At 64.4% G+C, this 16,083-nt stretch overlaps 3 protein-coding genes across 8 annotated transcripts in view; 2 read left to right on the forward strand and 1 right to left on the reverse strand.

The window, feature by feature from the left end:
* The window catches only part of PSD (pleckstrin and Sec7 domain containing), a 48,721-nt gene extending 45,861 nt beyond the window's left edge, over positions 1–2,860 (forward strand). For all 5 annotated transcript variants that reach the window (XM_030029928.1, XM_030029927.1, XM_030029930.1 and 2 more), the window contains 4 exons: positions 561–718; positions 1,059–1,203; positions 1,851–1,994; positions 2,258–2,860. In XM_030029928.1, the coding sequence (XP_029885788.1) occupies positions 561–718; positions 1,059–1,203; positions 1,851–1,994; positions 2,258–2,497 (687 nt within the window). In that variant the 3' untranslated portion in view covers positions 2,498–2,860. The remainder of the gene's footprint in view (positions 1–560; positions 719–1,058; positions 1,204–1,850; positions 1,995–2,257) is intronic.
* A 1,172-nt stretch (positions 2,861–4,032) lies between these two features.
* Positions 4,033–15,934, reverse strand: NFKB2 (nuclear factor kappa B subunit 2). 2 transcript variants are annotated; one of them, XM_030029933.2, is made up of 24 exons: positions 15,851–15,934; positions 12,465–12,660; positions 11,335–11,379; positions 10,686–10,764; positions 10,171–10,211; positions 9,970–10,068; positions 9,583–9,734; positions 8,849–8,955; positions 8,541–8,699; positions 8,330–8,434; positions 8,100–8,185; positions 7,837–7,975; positions 7,638–7,757; positions 7,349–7,531; positions 7,038–7,179; positions 6,787–6,901; positions 6,383–6,590; positions 6,124–6,293; positions 5,831–5,933; positions 5,463–5,692; positions 5,197–5,266; positions 4,921–5,093; positions 4,733–4,844; positions 4,033–4,649 (listed from the first exon to the last, which is right to left on the reverse strand). In XM_030029933.2, the coding sequence occupies exons 2-24, from the start codon at positions 12,507–12,509 to the stop codon at positions 4,528–4,530; spliced, it is 2,805 nt and encodes a 934-aa protein (XP_029885793.1). In that variant the 5' UTR covers positions 12,510–12,660; positions 15,851–15,934; the 3' UTR covers positions 4,033–4,527. The 2 variants fall into 2 exon arrangements, with proteins under 2 accessions (XP_029885793.1, XP_029885794.1); XM_030029934.2 differs by lacking the exon at positions 15,851–15,934 and adding an exon at positions 13,638–13,745.
* LOC115348334 (translation initiation factor IF-2-like) lies at positions 12,878–15,970 on the forward strand. The gene is made up of 2 exons (XM_030030855.1): positions 12,878–13,724; positions 14,862–15,970. The coding sequence occupies exons 1-2, from the start codon at positions 13,532–13,534 to the stop codon at positions 15,968–15,970; spliced, it is 1,302 nt and encodes a 433-aa protein (XP_029886715.1). The 5' UTR covers positions 12,878–13,531.
* The last annotated feature ends 113 nt before the right edge of the window (positions 15,971–16,083 follow it).

A 16,083-nucleotide genomic window follows, 5' to 3' on the forward strand; every position in this document is an offset into this window, starting at 1 on the left:
GTGCCAGGGAGAAGGATCATTCCCAAAGCGGCGGGGGGGATCGTGGCAGTCCCCAGAGCAGCGAGAGGGGCTCCACCGCACAGCATTGCAAAGCCTGGCCTAAGCAGACTCAGCACCATGCCTGCTTGAGCCGTTGCTTGGGGCCCTGGCGGCATCCCTGTTCTCCGGGGTGCTCAGGCTCAAGCCTGGGCAGCAAAAGTGGCTGCCGGACAAGGGTCCTGCCTGTGGGGGTTTGCCTGGGGAGAGAGGAGGCACTGGGGTCTTTGCCCTGGAGGGGGTGTGTTGGGCTGCACATCCAGTTTCCTGCAGGAACACATGCTGCCCAGCTGCAGGGCAGTGGGGAAGAGCCACTGTGCTTGCCAAGCCCGTGCACCCAGGTTGTGCAGCCTCTCCCCATGTGTACAGCATGAGCTGGAGGCAGAGCCTGCAGCAGCCTGGTGGAAGGTGGTCTCCAAGCCCCACCACTGCCAGCACTTGCCTGCAGTTCCCATGGCCTTGTAGAGCTGACTCATGGTGGGGTGCATCCCTAAGCTGGCTCTGAAACACCCCGTGATTTGCAGGAGGAATATAAGCCAGGGAAGGCGCTGGCGGAAGAGGAGCTGAAGAACGCTATTAGCATCCACCATTCGCTTGCCACACGGGCGTCTGACTACAGCAAGCGACCCAACGTCTTCTACCTCAGGACAGCTGACTGGAGGGTCTTCCTCTTCCAAGCACAGTGAGTCCCCCAGGATCACTGGCTGCGCCCCACGCTAGGGCACAGGGGCTCACCTGACTGGGGCGGAGGGTGGGATGGGTCTTAGGGCCACATTGCTGTCTCCTGTCCTAGCTCTTTCTGGAAGGAAAGGGACCCAGTGTCAGTGCTGTGCTTTGCCCAGCTCCACTTCTTCCCAGCCCAATAGGCTCATGATGGCCCGAGTTACTGGGGGCAGAGCCCCAGGTGCTGTGGTTGGCCAGGACCAGGCCTGGGGGACCCAGATCTTGTCTGCAGGGCAGGTCCCTCTGCCTGCGACACAGTGCCACTTAGACCCCATCTGTGGTTTGGCCTTTCTCCCCAGGAACCCCGAACAGATGCACTCGTGGATCACGCGCATCAATGTGGTGGCAGCCATGTTCTCTGCGCCCCCCTTCCCCGCAGCCATCGGCTCCCAGAAGAAGTTTAGCCGCCCGCTGCTGCCCAGCTCCTGCACCAGGCTGTCCCAGGTGGGTCATGGTGTGGGGGAAGCCGGGAGCATGGGACAGACACCCTGAGCCTGCTGGTGGCACTGTCCCTTTGTGGAGGGACCTACGTGGTGCCAATGCCCAGCTGCCTCCCAGAGGGGTGCAGGGCCAAAGGAGCATGGCCAGGGAGACACAGAGCAAGGGGGTGCTGAGACTGGGGGGCAGACAGCAAGGTCTTGTTCCTGGCAGCAGGGATGGGAGACAGGTGATAGAGGAGAACGTGGTCCTACTCCACGGCTTGCAGGGTCCTGCCAGGGCCAGGACCTTGAAAGGCGACCGGCCGGGGGGATTAGCTGGCGCTCACGCATGCCAGGGCAGTTATTCATAGAGCAGAAAGGATTAAAAAACACCACCAGCCTAGTTTTAGAGGGGATTAAATTATTCTGCTTTAAGACTGCAGCCAGCCCCCTGTGAGGCAGGAGCAGATTGCCCCCAAGGGCCTGTGCTTTTGCCTGCCATTTAAAAAAAAAAAAAAAAAAAAAAAAGCCAAACCCAGGAGCAGAAGCTGAGATCCTGGCTGGCTCTAGGAGGGAAGAAACCTCTTCTGGCCCCAGCCAGCTCACACTGCTGCGGGGGAGAGCAGATCAGAGGGCAGAGTGGGGCACTGACATGGTGCCACCCTTCCCCAGGAGGAGCAGGTGAAGAGCCATGAGACCAAGTTCAAGACAATGTCAGCGGAGCTGCTAGAGCATCGCTCCTCGCTGCCTGAGAAGAAGGTGAAAGGCAAGGAGTATGAGGAGCTGAAGCAGAAGGAAGAGTACCTGGAGTTTGAGGTGAGCTACGAGACATTCCCCCCCCCAGCCCAGCCCCTCTGCCCCTGCCCACTTGGCTATCCTGAGTGATGGGACCCCCCTGTCCCCATCAGCTGAATTGCACTGTGCCACTGCCATGCTCCAGGACCATGAGCATTCCCCCCCCACCCTGGGATGCTGGCTGGGGTGGAGGGACCACGAGTATCCCCCTCCATCCCAGGATGCTGTCTGAGAGACAGTGCCCAGCTCACCAACACCTCTCTCTGGTGCACTGTGCTCCCCAGAAATCCCGCTACGGCACCTACGCCATGCTGCTGCGGGCCAAGCTGAAGGCTGGCTCTGAGGACCTGGCAGCGTTCGAGTCTACCCTCTTTGATGCAGCGGGCGGGGAGGATGATGGCCTGAAAAAATCCCGCTCCAGCCCCTCGCTCAATGTGGAGCCCTCTGGCACGGCCACCAAGGTGAAGCGCAATGTCTCGGAGCGTGCTGGCCGCCAGCCCCCTGGCCACCCCCAGAAGTCATAAGCGAGGGGCATCAGCCACCCTCGCTGCAGCTCCGTTCCTGCCCCCCCCAGTGCCAGGGTGGAGGCCACGTGCCCGCCGAGACCCTGCATGAGTCCATCCGGCTGCGCCATGAGCTGGGGGGGGGTGACAGCCCTTCCCCGGCCACCAGCACCAGCCATGCAGGGCTGTGGCCCCTCCGCCGGAGACGGTGGCAGAGCAGGACGGTCCCCGGTCCTTTACCGTGGGAGCTGCCCACACTGTCGGCCCCATCACACTCATTCCTGCCCCTCCTTGTCCTGTGCTTGGCTGCAGGACCCAGTCCCCCTGTCCCAGCAAGGGGGAACAACTTAAACCCACCCACTGGGCTCAATTCTTCAGTGGTTTTAAAAAAAAAAAAAAAAGACAAAAATGCAGCAAAAGCCAGCGGCTGCTTTTCCTCCAGCTCCGTTGTGCCATGGGGGGCGGACAAGGGGGACAGCCCTAGCCAGTCCCCTGTCCTGGGGCTGGTGGCCAGGGGAGCCAGGGCGATGGCACCTGGCCCCCTTGCTGCCACCCCAGCCACTTCTGCACCCTCCCCGCTTTCTTACAACTTTTGAATGGTTTTTGTGATACAGTTTTGCACTTTTTAGTACCAGATCGAGCTGACCACCAGGGAGGGTTTTTTGGGGCTACTTTTGATGCTTTTTGGGAACTGTTTAAAAAAAACAAACAAAACCACAAACCCAGCCGTGTCCTGTAGGCACTGCACTCTGGGGGGAGGAGATTTTTACACGGACTCAGGGGGAGACCCAGCTCCCCCGCCCCTGCAGCAAGCTGAGCATGGGCTCCTGCGTGTGCTGCTACCTGTTCCCCTGCCCCGCTCCGGCACCAGCAACCCTTCGGAGAGAGACAGCCCTGCGGCCGCCGGCACCAAGGAAGCAGCCTTGGGATAGCAGCACCAATTGCTGCACTTGCGGCTGCATGAGGGGCTGATGCGCTGGTGCTTCTTGATCACCCCCTGACAGCCCGGACCAGCGCCGTTTGCACTGCAGCATCGTACCCAGGGCATGCTGGGCAGCAGTGTGTAAGTACTCACAGTGGGGAGGTGACCCCTGAAGTCAGGGTTGACCTGGAGCTCCCCACTGCCCTATGGGGCTGGCAAGAGCCGGAGCCAGCTTTCCTTCCCGTGCTGCTTCTCCAACGCACAGCTGGGGCCTCGGAGGCTGCCAGCAAAGCCCAGTCCGTAGCACTGCGAGGTCCTCACGCTGCAGCAGCGGTGGTGCAGCCCCTCCTTCCTCGGCCATGGGCTCCCTCCTTGCCAAGGTGAGGGGCAGGCGGGGGCAGCCCCTACCACCCCGGGGTGCGCTGGAGGATGCTCGTCTGGAGCGAGGTGCTGGTGGTGGAGCGTGGCCGCAGGAGTGCCCAGGGTGCACAGGGAGGGGTCCAGGGACAGCGGAAGGGCTGTAAGCAGGGGGCTGGCACACACGCTGTTCTTGGCTGCCCGGGACCCGGCTGGTTTCAGCACTGACTTTGCGAATGTGTCAAACTTTTTATTCTGCTCTTTTGAGTCTATTGCAAAAAAAAAAAAAAAAAAAACAAAAAAAACCAAAACGACAAAAAAATCCACCCTTGCCCCAGGCGGCTCGGGGAGACAAAAACCTTTGTACAGCTTCTTCTCTCGGTTACTGAAGTAAAACTTGCTCTTCACTTCTTGTGTGCGCTGTGGTTTCTCCCCCACGGTTGGGGACAGCGCTGGCATGGAGGGATGCTGAGGAGGGGCCAGCAGTTGCCTCCTCGCTGCTGGACTCCCAGCCCTAGGCAGGGCTCAGGGGGGTTAGTGCCTGCCGGCTCAGGGCCAGGGCTGGAGAGAGGGAGGGCAAAGGCTAATGGAAACTGTGTCCCTTTATTCAGAAGAGGGACCATTAAATAAGAGCAGAGAGGGGCAGGAGCCAGCTGTGTCCTGTCCCCCTGAGTCCAGGCAGCCGGACCCCAAGTCCAGAAGGCACTTGCACGGGCAGGGCAGGGTGGGGGGCAATGCGGCCCCCCAGGGTTGTGCGGGGGCTGCCAGCCCCTCAGTGCACCTGTGGCTGCTGGCTGTGGGGCAGCTCACCCCCCGGCCCCGGCTTCAGGGCCAGCGCAGGCGCCTGCTCTTCCTCCACTGACTCGCTGCCATAGGCACTGTCTTCCTTCAGCTCTGCAAAGCAAGCCCCGGCTGCTGTCAGTGATGGGGGTCAGGGGGACAGCAGGGACATCCCCCCAGCCCCTCGCTCCCCATACCTGTGCTTTGCAGCTTCTCCAGCGCCTCGGTTTTGTGGAGCATCCTCACGGCCTTGCGGAGCCCCATGGAGTCCAGCGCTTCCAGCAGCCCCCCCAGGCTTCCCCCTGCCAGCTGTGGAGAGAGGCCACTGAGCGGGCCGGTGGCCAGACAGGCAGGGGGGACAGGGGCACCCCAGCCAGGCACTGACCTCGTAACTGCGCAGGAGGCTGATGCTGGGTGAGGGGGTGTCCTTGTAGGTCTCCACCAGGCTGCAGAGCCCCAGGCGCTTGGCTAGTTCGATCCAATCCGACCCACTGCAGTCCTGGTTCAGCAGCTGCTCCAGCCCCTGCAGCGCCTCACTGTCCAGTGACAGGACCTTCCCTGCGCGGGAGAGGTGCCTCCATCACACGCCGCCCGTCCTCACTGCTGGGAGGGTGCTGCCCTGTCCGGGCACAGTGCTTTTTGGGGGAGAGGGGCTGCTCACCTGGCCGGGGGGCAGCAGGCAGCTCTGCCTCGGGGCCCTGCTGGGAGGCCTGCAGCAAGATTTCCCGCACCTGCAGACAGATGCATGGATGTCAGCATCCCTCAAAGCACCAGCCAACCCCCTCCTTGCCTCCCCCCGCCATGGCTCTCCTGGGACACGGAGGGGCACAGGCATCCTCGCAGGAGCACCTCCTGAGGCTCTTCCCCATCCGTGCTATGGCCCCCACGGAAACGCTCCCCGGGGGTTTGTCCTGCCATGCCACGCACCTTCTGGCTCCGAGTCAGGTCCAGGGGCGTGTGGCAGCGGCGCTGCCTGTGCCCTGCCTGCCCGTGCTCCTGCACGGGGGGCTCCCGGTTGGTGCTGTGCTCCATGGCTAGGGCCGGCTCCCCCAGCTCCATGGCCAGCTCCTGCTCCTCAGGGTCGGCATCCGTGTCACTGCTGGCCTCTGACGAGGACGGGCTCACAGGCTCGTCGTTCTCACACAGCACGTCTGCCCCTGTCAGGGAAGGATGGACTGAGCCCCCAAAAAGGGAAGGTCAGCCCAGGGGTCTGCCCTGTGCCCGGGCCCTCCCCCCAGCACAGGCAGCTGAGGCTGCGGGGAGAGGAAGGGAGAGGAAGGAGGGCAGCGCCTTACCAGCTTTGAGGAGCAGTTTGGTGAGAGTGGGGGAGCCCAGACCAGCAGCCAGGTGCAGGGGGCTGTTCCCGGCGAAAGTCCTGCTGTTGACATCTGCTCCCAGCTATGGAGAAAGGTGCAAGGCTGTGAGTATGGGCTGCCTGGGGGCTGCCTGGGGGCTGCCTGGGGGCTGCCTCCCCCCCCCCCCCCATCACCCCAAGACGACCGGAGACCCTTCACTTCTGCCAGGGTCCTGTAGGATGCTGCGCCCCACCCTTGTCCCATAGCCACCAACCCACCAGCCCCCCCCATACCTTCTTCACGAGGTGGGTGGCCATGTTCAGGTTCTCCATCTCCACGGCCAGGTGCAGTGGGGTCCTCCCGCCCTGCCTCTCCACCGCGTTCACATCCGCTCCCTTCCTTACCAGCAGGTCCAGGCAGGCCAAACTCTTTGCCTTTACAGCCAAGTGCACAGGCAGGAGGCCTGCAACAGGGGGGGAGGCTCAGCAGCCCTCCGGCTGAGCCCACGACGGCACTGCCGGGTTCTTGCCCCTCATCTCCAGCCCCACTCACCATGGAAATTGGGCAGACGGAGCAGGTAAGGGGCAGCTGAGCCCAGGTGGGCCAGCAGCGTCCTCAGCATCTCTTCATCGCCAGCCTGGAGCGCCAGGTGCAGCAGGGAATTGCCATAGCGGTCCAGCAAGGTGGGGTCAGCACGGGCTTGCAGCAGGAGCTGGACCACTTGGGGCTGCTTGGTGATGACTGCCAGATGCAACGGCGTCTGCAGGACAGCAGCACCTTGTCAGCAGCGCTCACAAGAGGAGCCAAGTCCTGCACCATCGTCCTTGCCAGCATGGCTGCACCGTGCTCAGCCCTGCAGCCTCCCCTCAGTGGAAGCAGCAATGGGAACCCCCAAGGTCGGGAAACAGGAACGAGCCCCAGGTAGAGAAGAACCGGCTGCTCTGGGTAACATGTACCTGCTGCAGGTTATTGGAGATGTTGATGATCTGCTGGCTGGGGATGCTAACAATGACCTCGATCAGCTGCTTGATTACAGCCGTCTGCTCATGGATAATAGCGAGGTGCAAAGGCCTGCAGAGAGAGCGGGGTGGCCCCTGACTCAGCTCCATGCTTCTCCCTGCCGCCTCCCACCCGCAACAGCCCCCAAAACGGCTCTGATGGCCAACAGTGCTCCCACGCTCTCTCCCCAAACCCCTCGTGTACTCACGTGTCTCCGTTCTCATCCTGTGACGCGGCCAGGTGCCTCTGGACGGCCAGCAGCATGCGGGGGTCGGCGGTGACCGAGTAGTCGAGCAGGGCATGGGCATTGCGGCGGGCCAGTGCCAGCATCCACAGCTGGCAGAGCTGGGCTGGGGGGCAAAGCAGGATATCACTGCCAGGAGCAGCAGCCCCGTCCACCCTCCTGCATCCCCCCCAGGCGTGGAGGAGAGCGGCACCTGGCCCCAAAAGGTCCCTGACCCATGCCACCTCTCCCGAGCGATGTCCCGCAGCCCTCGCTCCAGCCCAGCCCCCTCCTACCGTGCTTCTGCAGCTCCTTGCAGTACGTGCTCTCCGCAGGCGCCTGCCTGTCGCTCCCGGGCGCCTCCGCCTCGGGGCCCTTCATCTGCACACCCCCCTGGTAGCCCCCCACAGGGTGGGGGCCGGGCGAGTAGATGCTGTTGTAGGCCAGCCCGGTGGAGTAGGGGAAGCTGAGGTTCCCGCCTGCGGAGCAAGGGGGAGGACGGGTGAGGCCGGAGAGGAGCAGGGAGCCCCCAGGGCCAGGCCACGGCCGCCCAACCTGGGAGGGAGAAGAGGCATCCCCGCTCACCTCCTCCAGAGCCGAAGCCCCCGGCCCCGCCGCCGGCACCCCCCATGTGCGAGCCCCCGCCAAAGTGCTGGGGAAATTGGGGCAGGACTTTCTTGCGCTTCCTCTCCACTTCTTCCTTATCTGCGGGGAGAGAGGGGCAGCGGGGTGAGGGGCAGCCCCGGCGGCGGGGGCACGCCGGCCTGCCCGGGGGGTGGCTCACCTTCCACCACGGGGTAGTAGGTGAACTGCTTGGAGTCGCTCACGTCGCCCCCCCGCTTCCGCTTCAGCTGCAGGAAGACGGTGACTGGACGGTCGATCTTGGGCTTGTGGTAGGGGGGTGTGCGGAAGACAATGGCGTACTGTGGGCAGGACAGACGGACGTGGGGTCCCGCTCCTCCCCAGAGCCGGGGACGGGGCTCCCCCACCCCACAGGGCACCCGCCTGCCTCGGGGCACGGCAGGACACCCCCTGCCTCCCCCATACCTGCTTGTGCACGTCAGTGGGGGAGAAGTCCCCGAAGGCCTGCCAGCCGTTCTCATCATCCTCGTAGAAACGCACCTCGATGTCGTCTGGGGAGAGAAGGGATGCTGGCACTGCCTGTCTCCCTGTCCCGGCCAGGCTCCGGGGGCACGGACCCCTGGCCGCCCAGGGGCCCCAGACCTCTCCTGCCACAGCCCCTCAGGAAGGTTTCGGCTGGAGGGAACAGCTTTTACCTTTCTGAACTTTATCACACAGCAAGTAGACTTCGTCCCCTCCCCGCACGGAGCCTGCCGTCTTATCCATCCGTGAGATCTTCAGGTTGGAAGCTCCTGGGGACTCTGCGGAGTAAGAGGAGGTGTTGGGAGCTGCTGTGGCAGACAGAGCATCTCTCAGCTCCTTACCCCATCCTGCTCCATCCCCTCCCCGGCCTGGCCCCACGCTCACTGCTGTCGTGGATGGGGTCCGAGATGACGGGCTGGAGGGCCAGTGTGAAGTTCCCGCTGCTGTCGCGGAGGTAGGCGGTGAAGCGCAACCGCACAATGCTCAGGTCCATCACCTTCTTCAGCTCCTTTGCCTCCAGCTCGATCTCACGCAGCTCCGCTTCTGCCAGGGCAGGGGGAGATACTGTCAGGCTAGGCGAGGGGATGCGGCTCCAGGTCCCCCTGCTCATCCCCCCAGCCCCACGCTAACCCCAGCCCCACAGCGGTCACCCTCGGGCACCGAGTCCCACTGAGCCCCCAGGCTGCCCTCACCTGTCAGGAGATGGCTCCTGTTACGCATCTTCTGCTGCTTCAGCTTTTCCTTCATGATCTCCATCATATTCTTCTTGGTGACATGGAGCACACCCAGGTTGCTGAACCTGGAGGAGAAGAGGGATCCCGCTGGGATCTGGGAGCACCAGGGCTGGGAGCAGCCGGCCTGGGGGGCACATGGGCCCCACAGCCGGGAAGGAGCTGAGCAAAGCACAGAGTGGTGCTGCTCAGGCAGCGGGGGGTCAGCACGTGTGGGGCGTAACAGTAACCACAGAGGAGAGAAAAGGAGCCCAGAAAAGAGGTGGCTGGGAAACTCCAGGCTTCCACAGGTGACAAGTCCAAAGGGGAGGCCTGGGAGGGCTGGAGGCCAGAGGGATGCAAATGGGACCAGGCTGAGCCAGCAGCCAAGGCTGGATTTGTAAGAGCAACTGCAGCAGTTGCCGAATATTCCCATGACTCAGGCTGGCTACAGATGTCATCTGCAAAGCTGGGGAGCGGCAACCCTTAGGACAGAAGCCCAAAACAAGCTGCACATGCTGGACCCAGAGCTGGGCAAAATGCTCAAGGGACAGAGCTGTACTGATGACCTTGTCTAAACTGACTCCTAGCTCCATCCAGTGAACCCAGCTCCTGGATACACTAACCCCCCTCTTCTCCCCAGCCTGTAAGCTGCAGCCAGCCCCCCAGCCACCCCATCCAGGCAAAAGGCCACTCTGGGTCTCCCTCACACATACTGAGCTGTCATGTCCTTGGGTCCCACAATCGCGACACAGTTGCCAGCCTCGTTGCACTGCTTGCCCACCAGGCTGTGGGCATGCACGCGGGGAGGGTCGCTGTGCGTCACCAGGTCCACCTCGATCCGGGCCATCCCCGTGTAGTTGCAGATCTGCAGGGAGAAAGGAGATGGGCAATACCCTGGGAGGCTGCAGGACTCTCTGCAAACCCCTGCTATCCCTCCCCATGGTCACCACCCCTCCTGCTGCAGTCCTCCCATCCCTCCAGTGCCACGAAACGCACACAGCTGAATATACATTTCCCACCCTTCCTTCAAGGTACCCTCCCGGTGCCCATGCACACCGGCTGAAGACGCTGCCCCGTCCCCTCCCCAGGGCAGCGCTCACCTTGACGGTGGGATAGGTCTTGCGTCCCTTCTCGCTGGATGCCCCCGGAAGCCCCCCGTGTGAAGGGCCCTCGCAGCCGTACCGAAAACGGAACCCCCGCTGCGGAGGCAAAGAGTGGGTCAGCCAAGGGTGGCCCAAACCTGACGCCATGAGAGCAGGGGGTGACTGCTACACCTGCCCTTACCTGGGTGACATCCTTACCTGCTTTGGCTGCTCAATGATGAGAAGGTAGGGACCTTCCACTGGAGGACAGAGAGGAGAGGCACCGGTGAGAAACACAGGATAACCAAAGTGCGTGTTCCCAGTAAGGATGCTGGAGGTACGGGGACGGTGCTGAAGGTGAAGTGACCCCTGTCTGTCCCATGGGGGTCCTCAGGGCCCCTGGCCCCTGTGCTGTCAGAGCCCAGCCGGCAGCAGCGGTCAGAGTGGCAGGGAGAGGAGGGAAGGGCCAGAGGATGCTTTGGCACTTGGGGAGTGGGGAGCCCCTGGGGACCCGTCGCAGCCCAACCTCAAGTCCCTGGTAGACAGAGCAGTGGGGCGAGACCGAACAGTCCCCGTCCCAGTGGCATGGGGCAGGGATTCCCAGCCAGCCCACAGAGGGGCCAATGGGGACATGGCCCGTGGCGCTGCTGGGAACTACGAGGTGTGAGTCAGCCTGCTGGGAAACCCCGCTGCAGCCGGGGACCCCGGGAGGGCACAGCCAGAGGGGCCTTTACCTGTCTCCATCAGGGGCTCCTTCTGCTCCATCATGTGGGAGCCGAAATTGAAGTCGTCGTAGTCAATCCCATCCAGGCACTGAGGGAAGATGAATGTGATGAGCTCGTTGGGGCTGGAATCCCCAACCGCCCTGGGGGCCAGGCACAGACCCACATCTCCCACCCTGGGGGACGGCCAGTCTGGCACAGACCCCCACTGCCCACCTTGGCCGGGGGGGGGGGGCAAGGGGCAGGCACAGATCCCCTGCCGCTCCCAGGGAAGAGGGGTGGGCAGGTGCAAACCCCTCATTGCCCCACCCCTGGGGGCACCAGCAGACCCCCTTTGCCCACCCTCTGGGCAGACACAGACGCCCCATCTCCCGCCCCGGAGGCAGGCACAGGACCCCCCCCCCCCCATCTCCCACCCCGGGGGCAGACACAGACCACCCACCGCCCACCCCAGTGGCACCTGCAGACCCCCCACTGCCCAGCCCGGGGGGACCCGCAGACCCCCATCTCCCGCCCCGGAGGCAGGCACAGACCCCCACCTCCCACCCCACCCGTGGGGGCGGGCACTGCTCCCAGCCCGGGGCCGGGGCCGGGGCCGGGGCCGGGTCCAGGCAGAGACTCCCCCCTCCCGCGGGGCCGAGCCGCCCCGTGCGGCACTCACGGGCTGGAACTGCTCGTCCATGTCTGCGCGGGGCCGGCCGCCGGCCTGCGGGGAGAGCGCGGGGGTGAGCGGGGACCGGCGGCGGCAGGAAGGCACCGCCGCTCCGGAAAGTCCCTAGAAACCCCGCCGAGCCGGGAAATGACGGGACCGCGCGTCACCGCCCCGCCCCGCCCCGCCGCGGCCCGGGGCTCGGCACGGCGCGGCCCGGGGCCGGGCCCGGCCCGGCCCGGCTCGGCTCGGCTCGGCTCGGAGCGGGGCTCCGCTCGGCACGGCCCGGGGCACGGCCGCTCCTGCGCCCGCCGCCGGCTGCCCCGGCCCGGACGGGCCCGGGGGCGGTGGGACGGGCCGGCTCCCCGCCGCCTGGGAGTTTTGGGCTTCGGGCGGACTGGAAATCCCGGCGGCCGCCGCCTCCCCCCCGCCCCGGCCGCTCTCGCCTGGGCGCCGCCTGGCACCTCCGGGGCGCCCGAAGGTCCCGAGTTTCGCCCCCGGGAGCACGGAGGGGTTTGCCCCCCGCCGTCCCCGGCCGCCCGCCCTGCTTCGGGCGCCAGTCCCCGTTGACCAGCCGTCGAGCCCTTTCCCAGCCAGACCTGCAGCGCGGCGTGGCCGGAACCACCCGGACCGGGCCACAAAACCCAGCAGCGGCCCCTGGGGCCTCCCAGGTCCCCAGCCCCCATCTTCTCACCTTGGTGAGGCACCTCCCGCACAGGGATGTCTCCTCCAAGCCCCCCTGGACCCAAACAGGAGCAGCTGCCCCAAAGCCCGCTGTCTCCCCCCTGGCCGGGGGAAGCTCTCCAGGACTCTGCAGACCAAAGTCAGCGCGCGGCAGCCCCTTGCCAGGCACCCAAAGGGGTGCTTTCCCACTCCCCAAGTTTCCACTTACACGGCAGGCCCTGCATCCTTCCCACGGAGGTGGTCTGAGAGAGGCATTTGCCATCTGTGTTCCCATTGCCTCTTTCCCGCTAGAAAGCATCTGGTTTCAAAGCGGGAGCGGCAGCCCCAGAGACCCCCGCGGGAGCATCTCCCGCCGTCCCGGCACCTGGCGCTGCGTGCTCCCCACCAACCCCAGCAAGGCACTGCCAGCGGCAGGGCCCCTTCCCCGCCACCCACAGCGCTCGCACCCTCCTACTCACCGGGGAGGAAGAGGCTGGTCTCAGCAACCCGTCCAGCCCCAGCATCGCCGCGGGGACTGCCGGCTACCACAGACGGGGGTCCCACTGGGGTCAAGGTCCGCCTGACCGCGGGAAACCACCAGAGACTTCTAGCAAAGGGGCAGGATCAGAGCAGAGCCTCCGGGCACATTCTCTTGCTCCACGTTTCTTCTCCTCGCTAAGCAATGGAAAGAAAAAAAAGAAAAAAAACCTGTATCTGACTCCGCAGTGCCCTCATACCCTGAATTACTGAATCAGTGGTTGCTGCGGGTCCCGCTCAGGGGATTTTGGGTGTGTGGGAGAAGAGGGGAAGGAAGGGGATTGTTCAACCCGTGCGTGACTCATATTCTTCAGAAGCTGAAAAGAGCCTTTTCAAGGAGATTTTCCAGCCACTCAAGTCCTCCAAAGGGGCTGCCCTGTGGCCCCAGGCCTGAGGTTCTTCCCGGCGGGCTTGCCACCTGAGCCCAGCCGAGCTCCAGCAGCCCCTGCCCAGCCTACCTGCAGCATGCAGCCCAGACAGCGGGCGCAGCCCGGGACGTGGGGTCCGAGGGACCTGCAGGTGCAGCGGGGGGCGCAAGGAGGGTGAAGGTGGAGATCCAGCACTGTTAAATGAAGTGGAACCTTCCTCCTGCTGTTCTGCAGGGGCTTCCGAAAGCCTGGGAGCACGGACACAACCCCCCGCTGGCCTGTGGGAAGCAGCACGCGCTTCCGGACATTCCCACCGGACATTCCGCCTGGGCAGCCTCAGCCTGCCACCACCAGCCAGCCACTCATCTGCTGGCACAGATTTCCCAGAGAGGTGAAGGAGGGGACAAACATCCTTCCTCAGTGTGCTGGGAACAGCCACCTCGAACCCTACCTGTGGAGCCTGGCTGGGGGAGCCCAGGCACGAAGATGCTGGAGAAGAACAGACTGTGCCCCTTGAACGGAACAGCTCCCCTTCTCCAGTGCCATCAGCCCCATCCCCTCCAGAGGGGTTTTCACAGCTCACTCATCGCTCCCCCGGACACAGCCACTTGTTGCACCAAGCAGCATGACTAAGGAACGTCATGGGGTCGCGCCTGCATCTCCCCAGCCTGCGCAGCTCTGGCTCTCTTGGGAGGTTGCTGGCCGTATGCCTGCACACTTGCGCAGCGTGCATTAGAGGAAGCCCACCTTGCTCGTCGAGCAGAGCTGGAGCGTCACCACCCGCTTCCTTGTTCCTGGAAGAGCAACCTCAGGCAACTCAGACCTGCTCTCAAGGTAAGTCCTGCCTCCTGTGCCAAGCAGCCGTGCCCTTCAGGCCCCCAGGACCTCGGGTTTCCCCTAGGAGTGTAGCACACTCGGCTTTTATTCCTCACACATCCCAGAAGGGGACCCATCTCCCCCTCCGGCCATCAGTAGCATCTCCTGCTCCATGGTACCCAGCGCATCTGGCCTGGACCCTAGGCTTGCATACACACTGCAGCCCCCCTTTGCTGGGCTAAGTTCCTCCCTATCTTCAGACCTTCCTAGGGCTCAGGAAGGATTCTCTGGGCATTGCTGGGAATGGGGGAAAAGAGCAGCAACCCCACTGCGACGCACTGCCTGGAGCAGCACCAGCTCCCTGCCCTGGAGCACAGCACTGCCACGGCACCCTTGCCGGATGATGCAGTCTCCCCGTGCCAGCCAGACTGCTTCAATTAAGAGCCAGCCGCTGGCAAGCAGCGTGAGTTAAAGCCATTCTTCCATGCCTGCAGCTCCTTGAACGTGACCTAGTAATGCAGGTGCTATTTTCTTTCCTCCCGTGACAGCCGGCTGACTTGCAGAGCCGATGCCCTGCAGGCAGGGGGGAAATGTCTGTCTGTCTGTCTGAAGCGGGAGCGTTTAGCAGCCATGGGAAAGGGCAATCCAGAAACGCAGGAGGCGGCACGAGTGCGGCTCTGCTCCAAACCGCCCTGGTGTACAGCTGACATGTTCCAGCCACCCAGCTGGCTGCTCCTCTACATACTATTCCCTGTGCATTTTGTTTCCCCTGAGGCCTGCTACTGCCTGCAAATGATGGCCCTAAATACCTGACCTTGCTTTCTACACAAATCCTGTGCTCTGCTCCATCCCAGGAGTCCCAACAGCTGGTGTCAAAGGTCTGGCGAGAGGCTGGCGAGTCCCTCTCGCACAGCGTTCACAGGGACTTTGTTCTGAGACCCTTCCTGGAAACGGAGTCCTTGACCTGCAAGCGTGGCAGAGAGAAATCCCCTCTCCCTGAAAGTCGTCCAAGCGTCCCTCTCCCCGACAGCTTGCCCTCGAGCACCTCGAGCCATTTGTCTCTCTCTGCAGAAAATGCCTTTACTCCCATCGTGGCTATCAAGTTGGTTTTGGCAAACCCCAGCCACCCACTGATCTTCTGGTTTCCTCCTCTAGGGCCTGTAAATCAGCCGCTTTGCTGTTGTGTTATGAACCATCGGCTCTGGTTTTCTATCTGCGCGCTCTCAGAAAACCCCTCTCAGCACCAGCCGGGCGTTTGCCGTCTTTCACTCTCCCTGGTTTCCACTCTGCCCTGCGGTATCACTACTGTGTTGGTGTTCACGGCTCCTTTAGGGGTAGAGCTGGGCGAGCCTGCGGGCACGGATTTCTTCTCCTGGGGGCAGGCAGCAAGCCAGCCCTGCTCGCTGCGCAGGCAGGGATCAGCGTGCGGAGGGAGAGCCGCAGGATGGGGCCGTATTCACCGGCAACGCGGAAACAGGAAAATAAGCAGCTTCCCCAGTGGCAGGGAAACGGGTGTCAGCACCAGCGCCGGGACTTGGCTTTCTCCTCCCCACGCCAAGAGAGCAGATGTCTCTCCAGCCTGTATCCTCCCAGCATCTCCTCTCCCAGCTAGCCCCGGAGCCAGCCGAGAGCCAGCCGGGGACCGGCGCGGCTGCCGCGGCGAGCGGGAGGCCGGGAGCTCCTGGCGGCTGGCCGCCCCAGACCCCTCAGCCGGGATGGGCAGCCCTGGCACCGAAACTTCAAACCTCTCGACCAGTTCAGCTCCCTTTCCACTGGGAATCCGGGTACCCCCGCCCCCGTCGCCCCAGCGCGCCCATCGCGAGAGCCGAGGGGCCGAGCCGGGGCAGAGCGCGGGAGGCTGCTCCGCACGACGGACAGCCGGGCTCAGCGCCGAGGCCCAGCACCCCCCCGGGCGCATCCCCCGCCCGGGCCCGGGCGGGCGCACGGGTGCTTTCGGCCGAGATGCTCTCCCCGCCGATGCAAGCAGCCCTGCCCGCTGCCCGGCAGGCACACGGCTCAGCCGCGCTCACCCCGGCCCGGGGGGACCGGCACCCCCGGGCAGCGGCCCCCACCCCGCGCCGCCCCCCTCGCCCCCGCCTGCCCTGCGGCGGCCCGGCCCGGCCCGCGCCGCCCCGGCCGCTTACCTTCGGCCCCAGCCCCAGCGCGGCCGCCTCGCCCCGGCCGCGGCCCCGGGAAAGTCCCGGCCCGGCTCCGCCTCCTGGGGCTTCCCGGGCCCGGCTCCGCCCCGGCGGGGACAGCGGTAAGGGGGGCCGGGGGACCCCCCGACGGGACGGGACGTGCGGCTCCAGGCCGCTGCACGCCGGGTGAAACCGCTTGTCTTCCACCTGCCTGACACCCGGCACAGGGAACCGAGCCC

Source organism: Aquila chrysaetos, chromosome 11 (genome assembly GCF_900496995.4).
Source record: "Aquila chrysaetos chrysaetos chromosome 11, bAquChr1.4, whole genome shotgun sequence".
Classification (NCBI taxonomy): Eukaryota; Metazoa; Chordata; class Aves; order Accipitriformes; family Accipitridae; genus Aquila; species Aquila chrysaetos.